This window comes from Somniosus microcephalus, chromosome 3 (genome assembly GCF_052327205.1).
Source record: "Somniosus microcephalus isolate GS21.2 chromosome 3, FLI_Smic_1.0, whole genome shotgun sequence".
NCBI lineage: Eukaryota > Metazoa > Chordata > Chondrichthyes > Squaliformes > Somniosidae > Somniosus > Somniosus microcephalus.
This window is the reverse complement of record NC_140989.1, coordinates 343,743,269-343,764,971: the sequence shown is the minus strand read 5'-3', so window position 1 is coordinate 343,764,971 and position 21,703 is coordinate 343,743,269. Positions and strand designations below refer to the sequence as shown.

General features: G+C 41.4%; 1 protein-coding gene across 1 annotated transcript in view; it reads left to right on the top strand.

Moving 5' to 3' along the window:
* Positions 1–616: 616 nt before the first annotated feature.
* Positions 617–21,703, top strand: part of ptbp2a (polypyrimidine tract binding protein 2a) — a 69,091-nt gene continuing 48,004 nt past the window's right edge. The window contains 3 exon segments of the mRNA XM_085983270.1: positions 617–725; positions 1,554–1,584; positions 14,409–14,481. Of these exon segments, the coding sequence (XP_085839396.1) occupies positions 718–725; positions 1,554–1,584; positions 14,409–14,481 (112 nt within the window). The 5' untranslated portion in view covers positions 617–717.

Below are 21,703 nucleotides of genomic sequence, written 5' to 3'. Positions count from 1 at the left end.
ACCTAGTGTACCATTCTAGAATGACATGTTACTGATCATTACAAAAACCAGGGGTCACAGTCTAAGGATAAGGGATAAACCATTTAGGACAGAGATGAGGAGGAATTTCTTCACCCAGAGAGTGGTGAACCTGTGGAATTCTCTACCACAGAAGGCAGTTGAGGCCAATTCATTAAATATATTCAAGGAGTTAGATATATTTCTTAAGGCTAAAGGGATCAAGGGGTATGGGGAGAAGGCAAGGACAGGGTACTGAATTTGGATGATCAGCCATGATCTCACTGAATGGCGGAGCAGGCTCGAGGGGCCGAATGGCTGACTCCTGCTCCTATCTTCTATGTTTCCCCCCCAAAAAGTGATGTTGGTTGAGGGATAAATATTGACCCTGACATAGGGGAAGATGAGAACTCCTGTACTCTGGGGAAAAAAAATAGTGGCAGGGGATATGCTCAAGGTGTCTGTTGAAGGTGTCCTCCAAAAGATTCGTGTGGCGACACAGTCCTCTCTACATCACAGTCTGGCAGTTTCGGCGCAGCCTCCTCCTCCTGCTCCCCCTCCCCCCGCGGGTAACTGGCAGCTGACGGTTCGGCCGCACTCGGCGGTTTCCGGAGATCCTGGGGTGGGGGGAAGAGAGGAGGAAAGCCAACGACACGCGGCGCCATTTTGTGTGTTCACTGTCGGCGGCAGTTGGCTCGCTAAACCTCTGGTAATCCGGCAATGGACGGGTAAGTAGCCGGTAAACGGCGGGCAAATAAACCCCCTCTTCGGCTGTTGATTAGATATATTATAGTTTGTTGCACAGAGCTCATCCTGAGCCGTTGCGGCCCCACTAAATATAAAATATTCCGGCCGAGTGCGGCGGGTTTTTTTTAATATATAAATATGATGGCGTGGCGTCTAACGTGAACCGACTGGCGGGAAATGGAGGCGGATTGCAGCGCCGGGGACGACTCCAGTGCCACTAACGGGAGAGTTCGGCGGGTTTTCGGCCCTCAATCCCTGCCGATTTAGGACGGGGCCGGAGGGTGAGGGAGAGAAGCACTGAGCCCTGGGTGAAGCGGCGGCAGCTCCGTCTTGTCCCTCCGGCCATTGTCCATCCCAGGCCGGGCTGCGGACTCCCTGGACACCGCACTCCCCTTCTCCTCCTCCTCCCTATACTCAATAAATAAACATTGAACGATCAATTAAAGCCTCTCCTGCTTCACAACAACCGGTCTTTTCTCTTTTTAAAAAAAAAAATAATAACAACAACAAAACCCAGGTCGTCGGATGAAGAGTTAATGGTTGGCGGGCGGGGGAGAGAGAGGGCGCCAGGCATATGGAGACAGGTCTTTCAACAATGGCAGAGAGCCAGGTTATGCAGTCAGCAAGTCTTGTTTATATAAAAAAAAACACAAAAGAAAACAGTTTGCGGCCCGATACTTCACGCAGCACCGTTTTAGATCAACTAAATAGTAGCTGGAGATGGTGATTGTGCGATGAACGAGTTACAGTGCGTGGGACGAAATTCTGGTTTTACAATAACAGGATTTTTTTTTCTTTCCCCTTTGCAGCATTCTCACTGATGTTACAGTTGGCATAAAGGTAAGTGTGATAACTTTTTAATATAAATGTGTGTAAATATAAATATATATTTTTTATATATATACACGTGTGTGTGTGTATGTTTCTAACTGCATGTCAGGCACGAGAATCTGCAAGGGAACCAAAATAAGAGGAACAATTAATACAAAGCAAAATACTGCTGATGCTGGAAATCGAAATAAAAACAGAAAATGCTGCAAATATTCAGCAGGTCAACCAGCATCTGTGGAGAGAGAGAAAAACAGTGTTAACGTTTCAGTTCTGACGAAAGGTCATTGACCTGAACCGTTAACTCTGTTTCTCTCCACAGATGCTGCCTGACCTGCTGAATATTTCCAGCATTTTCTGTTTTGTTATGAGAAAAATTAAAGCGGCACGTTAGAACCAGCTCAGTCATTGTGGCCCAGTGGTGGAGGACCTTAATTTGACCACTCAGGAGACCCTAAGGAATTTTGGGCCTATGATGCTGTTGAGACAGTGGATGGCAGGGGTTATTTACATTAGAGTGCCATCAATGGCTAGGGTACCATGCTCCTGCTCTCTACTGTAAAACTAAGTTTAGTGTACTGATGGGTGAGAGGAGCCAAGAGTTGAGAATATAAATGTTGAATTCATTTGAAGATTCAGCTAAATTTGGTACCTGCTTTTAAATAATGTGCAAGTTTGACATGTCCAACTTGACATGTTAGTGATCTTATTCCAGTTCCAGCACATGCTCTGGTTATAACATAAGAACATAAGAAATAGGAGCAGGAGTAGGCCAATCGGCCCCTCGAGCCTGCTCCGCCATTCAATAAGATCATGGCTGATCTGATCCTAACCGCCAATCCACTATCACAGAACCATCTCCTGAATCTAACAGAATTAGACACACGAAATAGGAGCAGGATCAGGCTACACGGCCCCTGGGCCCGCTCCGCTACCCACAGGGCCATGACCGATCTGAACCTAGACTCATGTCCAAATTCCTGCCCGCTCCCCGTAACCCTTAATTCCCTTTACTTCTAGGAAACTGTCTATTTCTGTTTTAAATTTATGTAATGATGTAGCTTCTACAGCTTTTTGGGGCAGCATATTCCATGGACCTACCACCCTCAGTGAAGTAGTTCCTCCTCATCTCAGTTTTGAAAGAGCAGCCCCTTATTCTAAGACTGCCCCCTAGTTCTAGTTTCACCCATCATCGGGAACATCTTCCCTGCATCCACCAGATCCAACCCCTTCACAATCTTATATGTTTCAATAAGATCGCCTCTCATTCTTCTGAACTCCAATGAGTAGAGTCCCAATCTACTCAACCTCTCCTCATATGTCCAACCCCTCATCCCCGGGATTAACCGAGTGAACCTTCTTTGTACTGACTCGAGAGCAAGTATGTCCTTTCTTAAGTATGGACACCAAAACTGTACGCAGTATTCCAGGTGCGGTTTCACCAATACCTTGCACAACTGAAGCAATACCTCCCTATTTTTATATTGTATCCCCCTAGCAATGAAAGCCAACATTCCATTGGCCTTCTTAATCACTTGCTGCACCTGCATACTAACCTTTTGAGTTTCGTGCACCAGGACCCCCAGATCCCTTTGTACTTCAGTACTTTCCAGTTTCTTGCCATTAAGATAATAACTTGCTCTACGATTTTTCCTGCCAAAGTGCATAACCTCACACTTTCCAGTATTGCATTCCATCTGCCAAATCTCTGCCCACTTAATTAGCCTGTCTATGTCCCCTTGCAGGTTTTTTATGTCCTCCTCACTCACTACTTTCCCTCCCATCTTAGTATCATCTGCAAACTTTGATATGTTACACTCGGTCCCCTCCTCCAAATCGTTAATATAGATTGTAAAGAGTTGGGGACCCAGCACTGACCCCTGCGGAACACCACTAGTTACTGATTGCCAGTCTGAGAATGAACCATTTATCCCAACTCTCTGCCTTCTGTTAGATAGCCAATCCTCTATCCATGCCAGAATATTACCCCCAATCCCGTGATTTCTTATCTTAAGCAATAATCTTTTGTGTGGCACCTTGTCAAATGCCTTTTGGAAGTCTAAATACACTACGTCCACTGGTTCCCCTTTATCCACCCTATACGTTACTTCCTCAAAGAACTCCAGCAAATTTGTCAAACATGACTTCCCCTTCATAAAACCATGCTGACTTTGTCTTATTAAATTACAGTTAGAATTATAGATTGATACAGCACAGAAGGAAGCCATTCAGCCCATCATGCCTGTGCCAGTTCTTTGGTAGAGCTGTCCAATTAATCCTACTCCCCCTGCTCTTTCCCCATAGCCCTGTAATTTTTTCCCTTCAAGTATTTATCCAATTCTCTTTTGAATGTTACTATTGAATCTGCTTCCATCATCCTTTCAGGTAGTGCATTCCAGATCATCTTAACTCGCTGTGTAAAAAAAATTGTTTCCTTATGTCACCTAATTCTTTTGCCGCTCACCTTAGCGCTGTGTCCTCTGATTACTGACCCTACTGCCACTGGAAAGAGTTTCTCCTTATTTATTCTATCAAAACCGTTTGTGATTTTGATCACCTCCATCAAATCTCCTCTTAACCTTTTCTGAACAATCCCAGCTTCTCCAGTCTCGCTACATAACTGAAGTCCCTCGTCCCTGGTAATATTCTAGTAAATCTCCTTGCACCCTCTCCAAGGCCTTGACATCCTTCCTAAAGTGTGGTGCCCAGAATTGAACACAATACTCTAGCTGAAGCCTAACCAGTGTTTTATAAAGGTTTACAATAACTTCCTTGCTTTCGTTTTCCGCTATTAATAAAGCCAAGGATCCCATATGCTTTTTTAACAGCCATCTCAATTTGTCCTGCCACCTTCAAAGATTTGTATACATCTACCTCCAGGTGTCTCTGTTCCTGCACCCCCTTTTAAAATTGTACCAATTTTATTCAGATTATTAAATTTGAGCTGCTCTGATCAGATGTATTTCAATAAAGTACAGTAAGTATACTTTGTATTGTGAAACCAATGATCTTGTCTGTTTCTAATGCTGTCGACCTCAGTTCATTTTTAAATAAAATGCAGCACTCTTATTTTTCTCACAAATTGCAAATGTATGGAATTTCTTTGATATGATAGTAGGGACCAAAGAATAACTTGCAATAGATTGAGGCAAGAATAATGGAAGTTTACAGACCAGTGTTTACTCGTGGATGCATAGGGTCAAAATCACATGCGGACCATGTAGAGATCTGTGGTTCACTGAAACATCTGTTATTTTGTGTAATATATTCAAGGACTTACGAAAAATAATTGGTGTAGTGCTAAATTGGTGATATGAATAATTTGGGGTTTATCGCATGAGCAAATGATGAGGTGCAAAATTACGGGACCTCTTCCTAGTTATGAAGTGTTCACAGGAATCTGTCAGAAGATGCAGGAAATAAACTATCTTGTGTGTATTAGGTTAAGTTTTTGCCATTTTTAATTTTACATTTTAGCTAAGTTATGCAACCAATTGCTGATCACTCTATCCTACAGGATTTGTTCATGTCATGATTATTTTCAAAGCCAAGAGAGTGGGAGGTGGCTTGTGTAGAACAAAAACACCTGAATTGGACCTGTTGAGCTGATTGGCCTGTTTTTGTTCTGTAAATACTTAAGCAAAGTAATGTAAATGAAAACAAAGGAATTGATGGAAATTTATCTTTATGAAATTCTAAATGATTCTAGGCTGTTATTTGCAGTGGAAGACTTCAGATTCTCATTGAAAGTTGGAATTCCAAGAATGTAATTCATGTCTGATGCTCGTACTCTAGTTACCTTGTTCCGCTGCTCCAAATCAAGGTGTGTTGGAGGCTAGAGACCGATTGTAACCTAGCAAAACCCACTTACGTAAACCACCTGTTTTTGTGCACGAGTCTCTAGAGGTGGCAGCTACCTCTAATGTACTGCCACTGAAGTCAGAGCTGCAGTTGACAACAGTATGCTAAATGCACTATAAAGCTCCATAATGATTTTCTCTCCCTACTTGATAACTTTATGGGAACTGGAAGAACAAACCTTGATTCAAAATAGACTATAGTAGAATGATGCTACTCTGCACAGATCCGTCGTCTGAACAGATGGATTTGGAAAAAATTGTTTTTTGTGCCTTTTCCTATACATTAGCAAACATAGGGGGAAAATACTGTGTGGCAGTTGGTGTAGTGACTAGCGGATAATTCTCTACCCCAATGAACCGGCCCCAAAATTAAGTGGGTAATTTTTGTGATTCAGAAAACAGATGAATTAAACATCCCATAATAGACATCCTGTTTATCGCTCTTATTTTGTGGTGTAGTTACTTACCGCTTTAGTTTTTAAAAACTTCTGTGTCTATGTAGAATATATTCTATTAACAATTTGCAGATGTTTTCAGTACTTACAGTGCACTTCTATTTGTGGTGTTTGAATATACCTAAAACATGACTTCCCCTTTCCTTTATTCCTAGCTTCACACGAGAAAAAATTCTGGTGTGGATTATTTTCTTGACCTTTAGCGTAAACCTTGTCATCTTTAACTCAGTTGTAGCACTCTTGCCTTTGAGTCCGAAGGTCATAGCTTCAAGCCTCACCAGAGTGTTGAGCACATAATCTAGTCTAACATTTCAGTGCAGTACTGAAGGAGTGCTGCAGTCAACGTTCCCTTTAAGCTGTGCGACTGCGCTCCAGGGAACCCATGCTGCTGGCTTGCCGGCTTTTCAATGTAAAAACCGCGCATGCATGGTAGAGGGAACATTGGCTGCAATGTTTTTTATTTATGCATCCATGGGATGTGCCCATCACCAATACCTTTGTGAGCCACCTTCTTAAACCGTTGCAGTACAGTGCTGTTGGATAGGGAGTTCCAGGATTTTGACCCAGCGACTATGAAGGAATGGCGTTATATTTCTACGTCAGGATGGTGTTGAGGACACCCAGGGCCACTCCCTCCCGACTATGCCACTGGGCCGCCACCTCTGGTGGGTCTGTCCTGCCAGTGGGACAGAAGATACCCGCGATGGTGATGGAGGAGTCTGGGACGTTGGCTGAAAGGTATGATTCTGTGGGGCAGCTTTTTTGGCTCAATCTCAAGATATTAGTGAGGAGGACTCACTTAAAAATAATGCCATGGTGGTCCGTCTTTTTTATTATTGTTTTTCGTAGTGGTTTGGTACAACTCAGTAGCTTACTAGGCCACTAACAGAGGATAGTTAAGTCAACATATAGGCCAGACCAGGTAAGGACTGCAGATTTCCTTCCCTAATGGACATTAGTGAATCAGATGGATTTTTACAACAAACCGGTAGTTTCATGGTCCTGAGGTCACCGTTTTTTATTCCAGATGTATTTAATTAACTGAATTTAAATTCCCCAGCTGACGTGGGATTTGAACTGGAGTCTCTGAATTACTAGTCCAGTAACATAATCACTATGCGACTGTACCCCCAGTTGGAGGTGCAATATTTTTGATGAGGCATTAACCAAGGCCTCGTCTGTCCTCTCAATTGGATGTAAAAGATCCTACGGCTCTATTTGATGGAGAGAGAGAGAGCTCTTCCAGTGTCCTGGCTAACTTCACTTTATATAAAAAAAAAAAAAAAATAATTACTTTGTCATTTATCTCATTGTTGTTTGTGCAAATTGACTGGCGTTTTGCCTACAATGCAAAAATGATTACACTTCAAAAGCACTTCATTGGCTGTGAAATGCTTTGGGATATCCTGAGGTCATGAAAGGCACCATATAAATGTAAGTATTTTTTCTTAAATGGGATTAATTATCTGCCTGGAACCTATAGTCGTTCCAAGTACTAGTTTTAGATGGGATTCTCTGTTCACTGGACTTTTTACCTTATTTACATAGAAGGTGTTTAATAATCTAATGCCAAGAATTTTCAGCAGAGTTTGGTCATTTTACATTGCTGCTATTATTGTGATCTGCTTGGTGGATTGTATAAGTTTTAAATTGGTGTCGAACCAGGGTTCTTTAGGGCAATTACAATTCAATTTACCGGCACCCAAACAACCGGAAATCTCGGTTAACCGGCAAAATTCAGGAGTAGGTTGTTAAGTTTTTCTTCATATTAGTGGCTGTTTCTTGATTCTTGGCTGTGTAACCGGGGGTTTCTGCACTTGTTAAGCAACAGGGACGCTTGGTCTGTGGCCGGGGTTCCTGCAGCTGTTGCTAAGCAACAGGGAAGCCTGGATTTGTTGCTGTGTACGGAGCTCTCGTACCTTTTAACTATTACTCTCTGTAATCCGGACTTTTTGATAAACCGGCACCACGACGGTGCCGGATAAAAGAGTTTCCTGTAATTGAGAATTGTGCCGTGGAAATCCTCTCCATTCGGACAACTGTGCATTAAGCTTTTTAAAATATTTAATCCTGTTCAGTTGTATTGGCGTTTTCCCAAACTGAGTCTTCGTTGATCAAGCAACACTGTTGCCTTCATGTATTCCTAGTTATATACTTGTGCTTTCCTATTTCTGTTTAAATTGACTAGGAGCAACAGCCATTCTTGTTTACTTGGGTTGTAATCTATTCTCCCTCTTTATAGAATACTTAAATTTGGCAGAGCTCTTTTTCAAATTCTCTGGTCTCAGTCCAGTGATCTATCATTATAGAGATGGATGGATGTTTCCTTCATACACAGGGTTTTGGAGACTAGTTTTATTTAAATTGTTAACCTCCATTTCCATGGGACAGTTAAATTACAGAACATCGCAGCTGTATTTAAATTTACAATTGTGACTTGATCAGCAATTTTTCATTGCTTAATAAACTTAAATGATATTGAGGCCATTATGATGGTACAATGCCTAAGAGTTTTAAAAAATAGACTATTTTGTTGATCAGGTTGTGGAATTGCTCTTATACTGTTATATTACAAAATAATCTGGTGTGTAATATTGTCAGTAACTGGGGTTCTTGGACGAATGAATTTGTTTTTACTCTTATCTATTATCCCAAAAGATTTAATGAAATAAATAATAGAGCTGGTGTGACATGATAGAAAACCACAAGGTAGCACTCCTAGTGGCTTATTGCTTAAATATACTGTCTTGATATGATGCTGAGCTTTATAGACCAAAAGGACTCTGTATTTGTTCCCTGATTTCTGGTGTGGTGGTTGGAGTGCTGCTGTTGGCCTTGTTGCTCCTGGACTAATGGTAGGAAACTGCCAGAATTCCTGCCTGGTCCTGATGGATGTCCAGTACGTCTGCTGGAAAGTGTACATATATGGCCATTGGATGAGGAAAAGAGTGGCTTGGCTTCAATGCTTCCTATGGCCAAATAGCATACTAACACTATCTAGCCTTGCTATGAAGAATGTACCCTAAGCAAGATACTATAGGGTTACTAAACTTGCCGGTGCACAATGAAACTACAACAGCAGAGGAGAAAATTGGAGAAAAAAATTCTTGAGAAATACAAGTAGAAATTATGGTATTAAGAAGAATGCTTTCATGTTTTATTAATGAAAAGATTAATGAATCAGCAAAGTAAGTAATATAGATATCGAATGCCTAAGGGTTGTAGCGTTACCCCAATGATTATAGAAGTCACTGTTTAAAATCAAAACCAAAAGATGAAGACATTGTCGCACACTTAAAGCATTGCTAAGTTTATAGAAGTGATTTATCATTTAAAAGTATAGTGCACCAATTTTTATTGTAGCCTTAAGCTTTACTAGAACTGTTGAATTAAGTGAGACAATTTTGTAACAACTTCAAACACTGAAGAAAATTGCCAGAATGGGAAATGAACAACCTACAAAGTGCAAGAAGATGATAAAACAATATCTGCTCTTAATTTCTGTTCATGATAAAGCTTTTAAAAATTCATTATTGATACTGCAATATTTTCATATTGCAGTGACAAAATTCAGACGGTATTAGTCAAATTATTTAACCTGCATTTCAGTATTGTTGAGTTCATCGTGAAGTTTTACTGCACTGCAGGTTGATGTTTGTTTTTTTAATCATAGTATTATACCAAGACTGGAGATTTGTATTACTATGAGTGCAATTCTCTCGTGCTTTTGGGTAGCCGAATGGGGAAAAGATGAGTTTAATCTTCAATTTGCAGGCCGCAAAAATTGCATAAAAGCTTTATTAAAACAACTTCACTTGTTCAAAACTTTGAAATTCCATTTCTTTTCACTCTCCTTAATTAAGTTTTACTTTGCATGCTGCTTTCCCCTCCCCATTTTTGTGTATTTTTATGATGGGTAAAAGAGAATAAATGGATAAATGTAGTAGAGGACTAAAATTAGAACCAGAAAATAAGTACAGAAGGTGCAGAAGCACTAAGCATTTAAAGCTACACTACTGCATTATTGTTTTAGGTGAAACCCTAAGACAACCTCTTCAAGGGAGTAGTATTCATCATGATATCTGTTTGAAGTTATTACATTTTTAATTGATTTATTTTGGAGGTTTTCTTCTAGATATTTGTATCACACACTGTCACCCAAAGCAATTGGTAGGCCCTTTGACTGGGTGCACAACTGGGAAAGGTTGATTTGCCGCAAATGTTTTCTTCTCTGCCAAATTTAGATTAGAAACCTGCTCTGGGTCATCTTCCGGAACTCCATTGACTCGGGAACAGTACCCGTGGATTGGAGGGTAGCTAATGTTACCCCAATATTTAAAAAGGGGGGTAGAGAGAAAGCAGGGAATTATAGACCAGTAAGCCTTACATCGGTTGTGGGCAAAATGCTAGAGTCCATTATTAAGGATAAAATAGCGGAGCACTTGACAAATGGGGAAAGGATCGGACAGAGTCAACATGGATTTACAAAGGGTAAATCGTGTTTGACTAATCTGCTGGAATTTTTTGAGGAAGTAACTGGTAAAATAGATGGGGGAGAGCCAGTGGATGTGGTGTACCTTGACTTCCAGAAAGCCTTCGATAAGGTTCCACACAAAAGATTATCATGCAAAATTAAGGCTCATGGAATTGGGGGCAAAGTATTAACGTGGATAGAGAACTGGCTGGCGGATAGAAAACAGAGAGTTGGAATAAACGGCTCGTTTTCGGAGTGGCAGGCAGTGACCAGCGGGGTGCCGCAAGGATCTGTCCTGGGACCCCAGCTGTTCACAATATATATAAATGATCTGGATCAGGGAATTGGATGCAATATTTCCAAATTCGCTGACGACACTAAACTAGGAGGAGGGGTGGGCTCTGATGAGGATGTCAGGAGGCTACAGTGCGATTTGGACAGGTTGGGGGAATGGGCGGATACGTGGCAGATGCACTATAATGTGGATAAATGCGAGGTTATCCACTTTGGGGGTAAAAACAGGAGGGTAGATTATTATCTAAATGGCAATAGATTGGGAGATGGGGAAGTGCAGAGGGACCTGGGTGTTCTTGTGCACCAGTCACTGAAGGAGAGCATGCAGGTGCAACAGGCGATTAAGAAGGCAAATGGTATGTTGGCCTTCATATCAAGGGGGTTCGAGTATAGGAATAGGGATACCTTACTACAGCTGTACAAGGTGCTGGTGAGACCGCATCTGGAGTATTGTGTACAGTTTTGGTCGCCCCATCTGCGGAAGGATGTTCTTGCCATGGAAAGAGTGCAACGGCGATTCACCAGGCTGATACCTGGAATGGCGGGAATGACCTACGAAGAGAGATTAAATAGTTTGGGCTTGTACTCACTGGAGTTTAGAAGATTGAGAGGGGATCTCATCGAAACATATAAAATTATGGCAGGCCTGGACAGGCTGAATTCAGAGAGAATGTTTCCAATGGCCGGGGAGCACAGAACCAGGGGTCACAGTCTAAAAATAGCGGGCAAATCATTTAAAACAGAGATGAGGAAGAATTTCTTCACTCAAAGAGTGGTGAGCCTGTGGAATTCCCTGCCACAGAGGGCTGTGAAGGCTAATTCAATAAATATTTTCAAGAGAGAATTGGATATATTTCTGAAGGCTAAGGGGATTAAGGGTTACGGAGAAAAGGCGGGGACGGGGTACTGAACTGGTAAGATCAGCTATGATCTCAGACGAAGATCAGCCATGATCTCATTGAATGGCGGAGCAGGCTCGAAGGGCCGAATGGCCTACTCCTGTTCCTATCTCTATGTTTCTATGTTTCTATGTTTTTCAGCAGAGTGACTGGCTGTTTATCTACGGTTACCTTCAAATATTAGTTTCCTAGTTTCTGGCAATTACAAAGCCAGAACTGAAGGCTTGTCTAACGTTCAACTTGCAAGGTCTGTTTTACAATGATTAGCCTACACTTTAAAACTGCATTTCCATCATAATTTTATTTCAGGGTTAAATTTGAAATACATTTTTAGTGTATTTTCAATACAGGATTTTCAAATAGGCTCGTACTCTTGAAATCTTTACATTGAGTTTATGGGTAATTAGTTTGTGAATTGGGCTGATTTCAGTAAAACCTTGCTGTTTGGATTTTAGTTACGCATCAGAAATAAAATTAACCTAACGGCAACTTTTAAAGTATTGCTTATTTAAGAGTTGAGTATGCTTTTTGAATGCATTTTATCAATTCAGTTTTATCCCTTAATGAAAATCAAACTGCATGAGCGATCATTTTCAATGGCAGTGTGACACAACGGAGTCTCTTGTTGGTATAGTTGCTAAAGAGGTCAAGCATAATGTAAACCAAAGTCCCAGCTATTGGGAGGCTGTAACAGATGCACGTAAAATTTGGCTTGCTGATCATATTGGCAAGCAGTCTTAATAGATGGCAAGGTTTAACAACAAAGTTGTCTGATGATTAAGAATATCCTACCAGCACTTATTCAGTTGTTGAGATTCACATTCAGTACTATTCAGGTACAACATTCGGGTTTTGTCTTTGTCTTATTTTAAATCTTGAGGTTATGCTGGAACTTTATTTATTGTGTGTCCTTGTTATTTTTAGAGCTTTCATTTCCTATCCCAGATTGTTAGTTCCATATACATTTGGGGCAGACGCAAAGTATGCAGAGGGCAGCAGAAGTGAAATCTGGGCCATATGGACTAGGAAAACCTCAATTACAGATTTTCAAACTAAGTAACACAATCTTTGTTGCAGTGTCAGTTATGTTGAGTCCTGAGTAATTTTTTGTATATATTAACAATCTTGCAGGTGTGCATTTCCTGTCAACTTTTTTCAATATAAATTCCTATATCCATATTTATAATGGCAGCTGTTTATGTAAATTTGTCACACTGAAGGCACTCCACGGCATCACTGTCAGGAGGTTTTAATTACAGCGTGACCAGTTTACATTATAAAGTAGATCTATAATAGAATATAAAAATAAGGACTGAATGACAAAAATGGGGACTGAATGACAGTGGTGTGTCCTGGACCAGTTATTTCCCCCGCCCTCCTTCATCTGTAGACTGCATTTGGTCTTGACTCCCTGTGTGCAATGCCACAGGAGAGGGGTTGGTATTTATAAATTTGACATTTTTTCTTTAGAGAAGTTTGTGCTTGAGGTGCCCATTTTTTGTTTTCATAACTTATCTTTTTAATTGTTACGTATTCATTTACATTATATTTCACAATGCTACAATTCGCACAGCAGAATGAGCAGTTACAGGTGATTTGTACGTAGAAAGATGGATGCTTAATGTTAACTAAGATTTGTGGTCTGGAAATTGTTTGGGGCTAGTACTTTTTGAGCATAATCTTTTTAGGGGAAAAGGAAGAAAATACCATAGCTTTACAAGGTGTTCAATGCTTTGTATATACAAAATAAATTAATTTTAATCTGTAGGCTGCTTTTATGCCTAGGGCAGGAGTGTCCAAACTTGGGGGCCACACATAAAGCTTGTATCAATATTCTCATTCATTCACATATTTCTCAAGTTGCTGATGCTAATAAAATTTGGGTTTTCTGGATTGGGGTTTATCCACCAAATGAGGCAAAAAATGTTAAAAGTTACATTTTCCAAAACTCCAGGCCCACAAAAATCCAAATGTAAGAAATCAGCAAATAAGAAAAATAACTACAAATAGAACTGAATTAAGGTTTGAATCGCCATGGCTCATGGGGCTGCATGTGGTCATTGGGCCACAGGTTTTGCACTTCTTGTCTAGGCAAATGACTGCCTGGAGAAGTTGGTTTCACATCTTTTCAACTGAAGCAACAAGATATTACAGTAATAAAACTATTTGAATGTTAGGTGTGGTTTTACTGTAATAACCTAACCTACAAAATTAACACCGCTGAAGACAGACATTTTAGCTTAATAAGTGCAACCAGATGAATTTATATATCAAATGAAGGAAATATTACCATTGAATAAACTTGTTTGTAGGACTCTTAAGAATTAAAGTGGCCAGCAACATTTTATTTTAGATTTTCATACTATGTAATTCCAATACGTTAAAGAATTGATTTAGCTTTACAGGAAAAAATGCATCTTTAAATCTCTCGTGTCAGCAGTTAATGATTTTGGGCAGGGGACACTAGGCTCCTACAGATAACACTTAGAAACAAGTTAAAATGAAAACTCTCACATCATAACTCTTGATTGCAGACTTTAAAGAATTGGTACAGTTGAATTTGTTTTAATGACATTGATTTTTGTTTTGTCTCTGGTTCATGTTTGTTTATGTTGATTTGGGCAATGTCCCACAGATTTCAGATTTCCATAAATTTGTGTTGATCGTTTTTTTTTTAGTTTTAGCTTGGCAGAATTTGTGTTGATTGTTTTTTAAAATTTTAGCTTGGCAGTAATATGAGGAATGTATATCTAATCACAGTGGTTCCTAGAAGCCATTTTGGAAGATCTGTGCATGAGACCAATGTTCAATATAACTGAATAGCTGTAATGAATTTATGATTTTTTTTTAACAGCGGGGATCTGACGAACTTTCTGGCACCATTCTCAGCAGCCCAAACTCTACCATGAGCAGCGTGGTTGTTACTGGTAGGTTGTCTAGTCCACAGTTTAGGACAATAGTTCTTTGTTACGCTTATCTTTCTAATATAAGAGTTATATGTTTCATTTCTGCTGAAAGACATTTTGAAGCAGCAACGTATGGGTGCATTATATTAAGTACACACTATTGAGTGATGGTCTGATGCTTTCCTACAGGCTGGGAGGGTTATGCACAGGTGGTATATTTGCACTTCTTTCTAGTTTCGGTGATCTCATTGGGAATGGCTGTCACTTGAATGGGCTTGTTTTATTGGTCAGTGCATTGATGGCACAGTTGGTATACCAAGGAGAAAAATTGCAGAATTTACCCACCAGGATAAATCCAGAAAGCAAGCTCTGCTTCATAATTGGAGGGGTAGTGATGTATGAGTATTATATAGGAAACTCTCTTTTTATTGGCACCTAAATAACCAGAAATCTCTCTGAACCGGCAAAATTCAGGAGTAGGTTCAGGTAAGTTTTACTTCATATTAGTGGCCGTGTAACTGGGGTTTCCTGGATCTGTGGCCGTGTAACTCGGGTTTCCTGGATCTGTGGCCGTGTAACCGGGGTTCCTGCACCTGTTGCCATGCAACAGGGACGCCTGGATCTATGGCTGTGTATGGGGCTCTCGTACCTTAGTAAGTATACCTCTCTGTAATCCGGACTTTTTGATCAACCGGCACCACGTCGGTGCCGGATAAAAAAAGAGTTTCCTGTATATATATATATTTTTTTCTAATGTCATTTTGAAATGGAACATTTCCTGAATTTTCTCCCCAGATCTTCATGCATGTCCTATTGTTGAGATGGTGAGTGGCCAACTTGCTCTTGCACTTGAGTGAGCCTTTAAGGGTGTGTAAAAATAGAGAAGAATTTACTCTCCTTTTAACTTTTGTTCTCCGCACCAGCGTAACTGAGATTGGGAGCACGGTGGTATAGGGAAATTAAATCTGTCCTCTGCTGCTGTCATCACACACATGCTTAAATCAGATATCCAGTGTCATTGAGAAATCTTCTGAGATACTCGGTGCAATAAGCCTTCTGCAGTCTAATTCTGAAAGAGGTAATTTGGCTTTGTAAAAAGCACTATCAAAATAAATTACAATTTTTTAATTTCTTACAGTTCACATAACAAGATAGCCAAATAAACAATATAATGGCAACATTGTTCATAGAGGTCAACAAATTAGTAGTGGGGGTGCAATTGAAAGGGGAAAGAGTAAGCAGCTACTACAGATGTTTTATATTCTCAAAAAGACAGTCACTAAACTCAGGACTAGATATCAGTGCTTTAAACAAGATCCTCAGGCAGAAGAGGTTCGAGCTGGTTACTGCACTACTGATTTTTCAGATATGTCCAGAGAACTAGTCATCCGCTGGAGATGTAAAAGAAACCTACTTTGATATTGCCTTCTGTGAGTCTCATCAAAAGTACTCCAGTTCAACTTCAAGAAATGCTCAGTCAACTACAAGACATCTTAGCTACATGTCCGCAAAACTCTGTTCTTCGGGAGGTTATTCTAAACTATTTAGCAGGAAGTCTATCTGTCTCTGTTGATTTGCAGCAATGCAGTATCTGAGATAATCACCTCAGGCGGTCATGGCAGTTATTAACAGATACCCTTCCTATTGGTTGCAATAATCTTTGTAGTTCATAATTTCCATCTATTAGAGGTTGCCTCAGCTAAACTTGCTCAGCCAGTTGTCTCCCTACGGAGCCCTCCCCCATTTCCGCTGATAAGAATCAAACAAGCCGTAACTCTGAATCTTGCATATGGAGGTGCCCTTGATGTGATGGCCCTGTAAGAGGCCTCGATTAATGGCAGATGGATGACAGAATGGATCACGTGATGTGGAATTGAGGGCAATAGCATGCACATTCTTTGCTAAAGGAACAAACGGAGAGGCCTCTTTTTAAGGATCTAATTTAGCTGACTGAGAGTGTCTGAATCACTTACTCCTTGCACAATGTTTAGTGAGGGTGGACAACATACAGATAGACTGTCACCTCGTGGTTCATCATTTGAAGAGGAGATTTTACTGCGTGATGCTTCAAGGAATTTTCAGCCATTGGGGGTGATCCTGGCAGTCAGCGACTCCTATATTTCATAGGAACAGGTGTAGGCCATTCAGCCACTCAATTAGATCATGGCTGATTTGTACCTCAACTCCATTTACTCAATACAAATTACACGAAAATGGATGGAAAGTTAACCTTGCGCCCCCTTGACCATCCCCATGGCTTTCCAAACTGTAATTTTCTGAATTTTCATTGTGAGCTGGTAAAGTACACAGTACTCCACTGGCTTGCCAGAGAGATGATCTCATTTGGGAGGAAACATAGAAAAGTTCTCATTTCCAGCCTGGTTATTGAAAGGCAGCAATTGTTAGAATAGGGTCTCCAATCATTGGTAATGAACACCTTGATCAGTTCCTGTAAGATGTGCACTAATTGACCCTGCAACACAGTGAAAAATGTGTGGTGTAGTGGTCTACAAAGTTGGTTAGCCCATATATCCAGATCTTGAAACACCTAGGCCGCGATTTTGCTGACCTTGGTGGGCGAGGTCAGTGTTTGGTCCCGACCCTGCTGTCTGAAATGAATTTACCTTGATTGGGCTTGTTAAGCCTGCCCGGCGCGTTTCCCGGCCAATTAGAGGAAGCGGGTCTGTTGACGTCATTTGATGACATGTCATCAGCCGGTTTCCTTAAAGGGACCACGTCCAAATTTATTTTGACATTTGTGCTGTCGGTGTTCTACAGCATTGAGATGCTGCAAATACTGACGATCATTGCACAGAAGTGCAGGGCTGCACCCAGGCTCTCCCATGACAGTCACAGCACACAGGGAGGTCCTCTTCCTTTCCCATGGTTGGAAGAGACCGCCCCAGGAGATAAACACAACCTGGTTGCACATTGCAGAGGAGGGCACAAGCAGGAATGTGGTTAGGAGGGCAATAGCGTATACATTCTTTGCTAAAGGAATAAACGGAGGGTGCAGTGTCGCAAAAGTTTCAATGATCTCAGTAGATCACGAAACGTTAGTACAAAGCCACACTCAACCTCATATTGCTGTGCCTCTTATCACATCCCGATCACTGCCTTCCCTACCCTATTCCTGCACATCCTTACTCACACTAACTTACCTTGGACCTCCACCCATCCCTATCTTATCTATATATTATCACATCCCCACCTCACTAGCCACCTCCCTCACTCATCCTCGTGCAATCATACTAACTAACAACACACAAAGGTGTGTTTTATGCAATGTTCATGTAAAGTTTCTGTTAATGCGGTGTCAAACATTGAAACCTTTATTTTCAACACTTTGCGTTCTTGGACAGCTTTGGAAGTGGCTTAGTGAGTTGCGTTCTTGGACAGCTTTGGAAGTGGCTTAGTGAGTTGCAGTGAATGGTAAGACATAACTGTACCCCCTGCTGAGCGAAAGGAATGGCTTGGGCATTGTAGGGATGATTTATGGTGTTGGTGTGGGGTGGTGCCAACCTGGCGCATCACGTGGTAGCCAGAGTGTATAGAGTCAAGTGAAGTAAATCTGGCCATGGTGAGACTATCCCTGGCCTCCCGGGCAGCAGTGTGGTCGGATGCTGATCCCTTGTGTGCTGTGCAGCATCAGTTGATTGCAGGGATGGTTGGTGTTGGTGCTGCTGGTTGTGGGGTTGATCGTGGTGGGATTCTGAGTACAAAGGGCACCCATGCTGATGGAATAGATGGCGGGTGAAGTAGAGATGACAATCGATCTGTCAATGGTGAGAAGGGTAATGAGGTGAGACTGGATGGAGACTTGTGTAAAGACTTGCAGCATGGTGACTCTGTTGTGGAAATGCAATGAGGAAGAGCTTGTGGCTGAGGGAAGATATCTTTGTAAGGTGGGAGCTTTTACTTTACATTTGAAGCTGTCAACTCAACAGCTGATTCAGTGGCCACTGAACTCCTGCCTCAGCTGAACAGACTTGATCCCCGAGCAGCGAGGACCAAGTGGGCAAGTACGTAAAATCAAAAGGTGAGCTCAAGTGTATTCTTAATGATCTCTAAACAAGGTAATAATTACCTGAATTGGGTCCCCTGCCGCTGCATGTCGGGTCTGCTCAGCGCTGACAGACCCAACATCGGGGAAAGGCGTGTAGCGGTGGGTTCACAGCGGGGTCTCGACCCGCTAGGGAGAAAAAAAACACTTTCCCACCCGACCTGCCACCAATCGTGCCCCCCACCCCCCGGAAAATCACAGCCCTAATTTTTGTTTGCTTTAAACCCCACTGGTTTTACGTTTGGCTTGTTAGAGGAGCACCCACTGGTGCCCCATTTTACACAGTCTATTTGGAAATTGTGCCCAGATAGATCTTTACTGGTTCCCATTTGGGATCTTAATTTAATTCCTCACAATTTACACTAGTAATCGTTCAAGTCTTTTGGACTGTGATTTTGTTTCTTGCGTGGTTTCAGTTTCAGCTCGCAGAGTTAGTGAACTACAGGTTCTTCTGGTAGATCATATGACATCCTGACAGATGGTCCTTGGGACTCTGCTGGAGCTGCTACCAGAAGTTACTTCCCAGTTTCATTTGGGCCAAGAAATTGTCATTCCAGTGTTTTATCTGCCATCTCAATAATCAAACTTTCGTCGTTTTCACTGTAGATACTCATAGCCCTAATTTGCTACGCCTTTTGTACAAAGCAACTTGGAGATCTCATCGTTTATTCATTCCTTGTGGCACCAAGTCTGAAGGCAAACTGACCAAGCCGCAGATAGCTAAGTGGACTTTTGAGTGCCTTCTGCATTGTTACTATCTTGCATTAAGAAAAAAGGCTGCCACATGAAGTAGTAATCTTGTATTTACTAAATTACTAGTATCTAGAGTTTACGAGTGTTCATGATAATGCCCTTAACGGGGGCTCTCCTAACAGCTGATGTTTTGGCTCCTCTGTGAGGGTGTTCATATCTCCTAAATTGTATCACCTTTTGGTATGCTTTTTGTTTGGAAGATGCATGAATGGGGAAGAAATTTAGATTTTTCTTTGAATGATGTACGTTCACACATCACAATCCAACCTATCCATCTCTTCAGATCTTGCAGGTTCTGAGCTTAGAGAACTTGCCTTTAGTTTCAGGTCAAAATTAACTGGAAACAGTCAATCTTGCATGTCTGGTCCAAAGAATTAGGATATATTAATTTTGTTCTTATGCAGTTATTTAATTGTTTTAAAATTAAAATACATTGCTAATGAGCAGTTATAAACGATTTGAATAGAGGTAAATTATCACATTAGTTTTGGATGTAGACTCCCATGTTGTGGTTTTATTTTGAAAGAGAAAATCATAAAATGAAATAATTTTTAAAGACTTTACAAATTGTGCACTTTATATTTTAAATATTCTGTGAGCACTTTCTGTCTGCACCAGTTGACTTCCTGTTGTATTTTTGTTACACTTTGTGTCAACCCCTTCCATTTAAAATGTTGATGGTCACACTTGTACAGAAAATACCTCATCACCGTATAATCTGGCCACTATTCTGTCATGCTTTCGGTAGAAAAAAATAAATCGTCTACCATTTTCCCCCTTTAGCTGAAAATTCTAATGTCTAAAATTTGGATTTAACTAGAATCATAGACTGGTTACAGTACGGAAGAAGGCCATTCGGCCTGTGCCAGCTCTCTGCAAGAGCACCTCAGCTAGTCCCACTCCCCTGCCCTTTCCCCGTAGCCCTGCAATTTTTTTTTCTTTCAGGTACTTCTCCAACTCCCTTTTGAAAGCCGTGATTGAGTCTGCCTCCACCACCCTTTCAGGCAGTGCATTCCAGATCCTAACCACTCGCTGCGTAAAAAAGTTTTTTCTTATGTCGCCTTTGATTCTTTTGCCAATCATCGTAAATCTGTGTCCTCTGGTTCTCGACCCCCCTCTGCCAATGGGAATGGTTTCTCTCTCTACTCTGTCCAGATCCCTCATGATTTTGAACACCAATATCAAATCTTCTCTCGATCTTCTCTGTTCCAAGGAGAACAACCCCAGCTTCTCCAGTCTATCCAAGTAACTGAAGTCCCTCATCCCTGGAATCATTCTCGTAAATCTTTTCTGCACCCTCTCCAAGGCCTTCACATCCTTCCTAAAGTGCGGTGTCCAGAATTGGACACAATACTCCAGTGAGGCCAAGCCAGTGTTTTATACAGGTTCATCATAATTTCCACGCTTTTGTACTCTATGCCCCTTCATGAAGCCAAGGATCCTGTAAGCTTTTTTAATTGCTTTCTCAACCTGCCCTGCTACCTTCAACGATTTGTGCACATATACCCCATGGTCTCTGTTCATGCATCCCCTTTAGTTTATATTTCCTCTCATTCTTTCGACCAAAATGTATCACATCGCACTTTTCTGCGTTAAATTTCATCTGCCACATGTCCGCCCATTCCACCAGCCTGTATGTCCCCTTGAAATCTGCCACATGTCCGCCCATTCCACCAGCCTGTATGTCCCCTTGAAATCTGCCACATGTCCGCCCATTCCACCAGCCTGTCTCTGTCCTCTTGAAGCCTATCACTATCCTCCTCACTGTTCACTATACTTCCCAAGTTTTGTGTCATCTGCAAATTTTGAAATTGTGCCCTGTACACCCACATCCAAGTAATTAATATATATCAAGAAAAGCAGTGGTCCTAGAACCGACCCCTGGGGGACACCACTGTATACTATCCTCCAGTCCGAAAAACAACTGTTCACCACTACTCTGTTTCCTGTCACTTAGCCAGTTTCGTATCCATGCTGCCACTGTCTCGTTTATTCCATGGGCTTCAACTTTGCTGGCAAGCCTATTATGTGGCACTTTGTCAAACGCCTTTTAGAAATCCATGTACACCACGCCAACCGCATTGCCCTCATCAACCCTCTCTGTTACCTCATCAAAAAACTTGATCAAGTTGGTTAAACACGATTTGCCTTTAACAAATCCGTGCTGGCTTTCCTTAATTAATCCACACTTGTTCAAGTGACTGTTAATTTTGTCCCTGATTATTGTTTCTAATAGCTTCCCCACTACTGAGGTTAAACTGACTGGCCTGTAGTTGCTGGGTTTATCTTTACACCCTTTTTTGAACAATGATGTAACATTTGCAATTCTCCAGTCCTCTGGCACCATCCCCGTTTCTAAGGAGGTTTGGAAGATTATGGCCAGTACCGCCGCGATTTCTTCCTTCACTTCCCTCATCGTCCTCAGAT